Source organism: Leptomonas pyrrhocoris (genome assembly GCF_001293395.1).
Source record: "Leptomonas pyrrhocoris isolate H10 chromosome Unknown, whole genome shotgun sequence".
In the NCBI taxonomy this organism is placed as follows: domain Eukaryota; phylum Euglenozoa; class Kinetoplastea; order Trypanosomatida; family Trypanosomatidae; genus Leptomonas; species Leptomonas pyrrhocoris.
Genome location: NW_015438365.1, coordinates 815,021 through 817,488, shown reverse-complemented (window position 1 = coordinate 817,488; position 2,468 = coordinate 815,021). Strand labels below are relative to the sequence as shown.

At 60.3% G+C, this 2,468-nt stretch overlaps 1 protein-coding gene and 2 non-coding genes across 3 annotated transcripts; all 3 read right to left on the bottom strand.

The window, feature by feature from the left end:
* Positions 1–427: 427 nt before the first annotated feature.
* Positions 428–494, bottom strand: ABB37_05224. The gene has a single exon (XR_001548689.1). It is a non-coding gene; the product is annotated as a snoRNA (small nucleolar RNA).
* A 645-nt stretch (positions 495–1,139) lies between these two features.
* ABB37_05178 (hypothetical protein) lies at positions 1,140–1,598 on the bottom strand (the record flags this gene model as incomplete). Its single annotated transcript, XM_015803121.1, has 1 exon — positions 1,140–1,598. The coding sequence occupies one exon, from the start codon at positions 1,596–1,598 to the stop codon at positions 1,140–1,142; it is 459 nt and encodes a 152-aa protein (XP_015658637.1).
* An 81-nt stretch (positions 1,599–1,679) lies between these two features.
* Positions 1,680–1,746, bottom strand: ABB37_05223. Its single transcript, XR_001548688.1, has one exon. It is a non-coding gene; the product is annotated as a snoRNA (small nucleolar RNA).
* Between the last annotated feature and the right edge of the window lie 722 nt (positions 1,747–2,468).

Genomic DNA, 2,468 nt, shown 5'->3' with positions numbered 1-2,468 from the left:
GGCAAGAACAACAATGGCGCGGTCGTGGTGGTGGTGGTGGAGTGTGTGTACGTGTGTGCGTGGACGGACAGCGCGCGCGCCTCAGAAGGTAGTTTGAGTAACAGTAGAGGTATGCACACCAATGCACGTTGTCCGCACGACGCGCGGCGCACACGAGGGTACGCCGCGCGAGTAGGCAGTCAATTCCAAAGCGTACGTCATCACACGCGCACGCGCTCTCCGTCGCTCCTCCGCACACACCACAACACACCACACAGCAGCACACACACATAGTGGCCGCACGCCAGCGGGCTCTCGCACGTGTTTCGTACCGTAGCTCCACATGGGGGTTGTGGCGGAGACGCATAGCGACACTGCTTGGCCATTCTCACGGAGCAGCAGCTACCCACAAGCCGCGTCAAGAACGACAACGACAGTTGCCGCGGCACTCTCGCGCATCACCCGACCGCAGGGGCACCGGTAGCAGCCCGCGTGCGGCTTGAAAATGAGCGCTTTGACCGCTTACAGCTCTCTTCTCTCTCGGCGTCACGGCATCTCTTTCCCCTGATGTAGACGAGCAGCTTGCGGAGATGCTACTGGCGTGCTCGCTAGGTCAAGGGATGGCACGCATACGGACGCACGTGAACGCGCACACGCAGACACGCACCAGCTCAGACTTACTATCTAACGATTATTCCGTACGGTTGCTCATCCGCCACGCGAGGTGGTTCAGTTTTCCCGAGTTACATATGAGGTGAGGATTGTCATCATCGTTGGTGCGCACAGCAGCGTGGTCTTCAGCGGCTCTAGGACATTGTGTTGAACCGCGTGGGGGATGAGTATTGCCCTCCGCAGCCTGCCACGTTCCAGCCGCACAAACATACACATGCACACGTACAGGGGGAGAGTTGAGGGCGGCGCAGCACGCGCGGTCGCGTCAGTGCCGTGTAGTAGTAGGTGCATCAGAGTTCAGACTCGTCTTCCAATTATGATGTTGATCACATCTCAGCAGATTCATCACGCCGACCGCTGCGTCGCCTCCGCGCTCTCGCTCTCTCGCTGTCTCCTCGGCACCTCCGCTCCGCCCGCCACCGCGCACGCATGCTCTCCGCGCGGCGCACTCAGCTGTTCTTTCTCGATTGTGAAGTTCCTTTCGCGTGTCACTCAGATGTGGTGTCAGCGTGTCGCGATGCGAATAGAAAGGTCATCCGTGTGACGCCGGGGAAGGGGGTGGGGGAGGCGGCAGCTCCGCAGGGTGGTTCAGGTCGGCAGCGGCAAGAACAACAATGGCGCGGTCGTGGTGGTGGTGGTGGAGTGTGTGTACGTGTGTGCGTGGACGGACAGCGCGCGCGCCTCAGAAGGTAGTTTGAGTAACAGTAGAGGTATGCACACCAATGCACGTTGTCCGCACGACGCGCGGCGCACACGAGGGTACGCCGCGCGAGTAGGCAGTCAATTCCAAAGCGTACGTCATCACACGCGCACGCGCTCTCCGTCGCTCCTCCGCACACACCACAACACACCACACAGCAGCACACACACATAGTGGCCGCACGCCAGCGGGCTCTCGCACGTGTTTCGTACCGTAGCTCCACATGGGGGTTGTGGCGGAGACGCATAGCGACACTGCTTGGCCATTCTCACGGAGCAGCAGCTACCCACAAGCCGCGTCAAGAACGACAACGACAGTTGCCGCGGCACTCTCGCGCATCACCCGACCGCAGGGGCACCGGTAGCAGCCCGCGTGCGGCTTGAAAATGAGCGCTTTGACCGCTTACAGCTCTCTTCTCTCTCGGCGTCACGGCATCTCTTTCCCCTGATGTAGACGAGCAGCTTGCGGAGATGCTACTGGCGTGCTCGCTAGGTCAAGGGATGGCACGCATACGGACGCACGTGAACGCGCACACGCAGACACGCACCAGCTCAGACTTACTATCTAACGATTATTCCGTACGGTTGCTCATCCGCCACGCGAGGTGGTTCAGTTTTCCCGAGTTACATATGAGGTGAGGATTGTCATCATCGTTGGTGCGCACAGCAGCGTGGTCTTCAGCGGCTCTAGGACATTGTGTTGAACCGCGTGGGGGATGAGTATTGCCCTCCGCAGCCTGCCACGTTCCAGCCGCACAAACATACACATGCACACGTACAGGGGGAGAGTTGAGGGCGGCGCAGCACGCGCGGTCGCGTCAGTGCCGTGTAGTAGTAGGTGCATCAGAGTTCAGACTCGTCTTCCAATTATGATGTTGATCACATCTCAGCAGATTCATCACGCCGACCGCTGCGTCGCCTCCGCGCTCTCGCTCTCTCGCTGTCTCCTCGGCACCTCCGCTCCGCCCGCCACCGCGCACGCATGCTCTCCGCGCGGCGCACTCAGCTGTTCTTTCTCGATTGTGAAGTTCCTTTCGCGTGTCACTCAGATGTGGTGTCAGCGTGTCGCGATGCGAATAGAAAGGTCATCCGTGTGACGCCGGGGAAGGGGGTGGGGG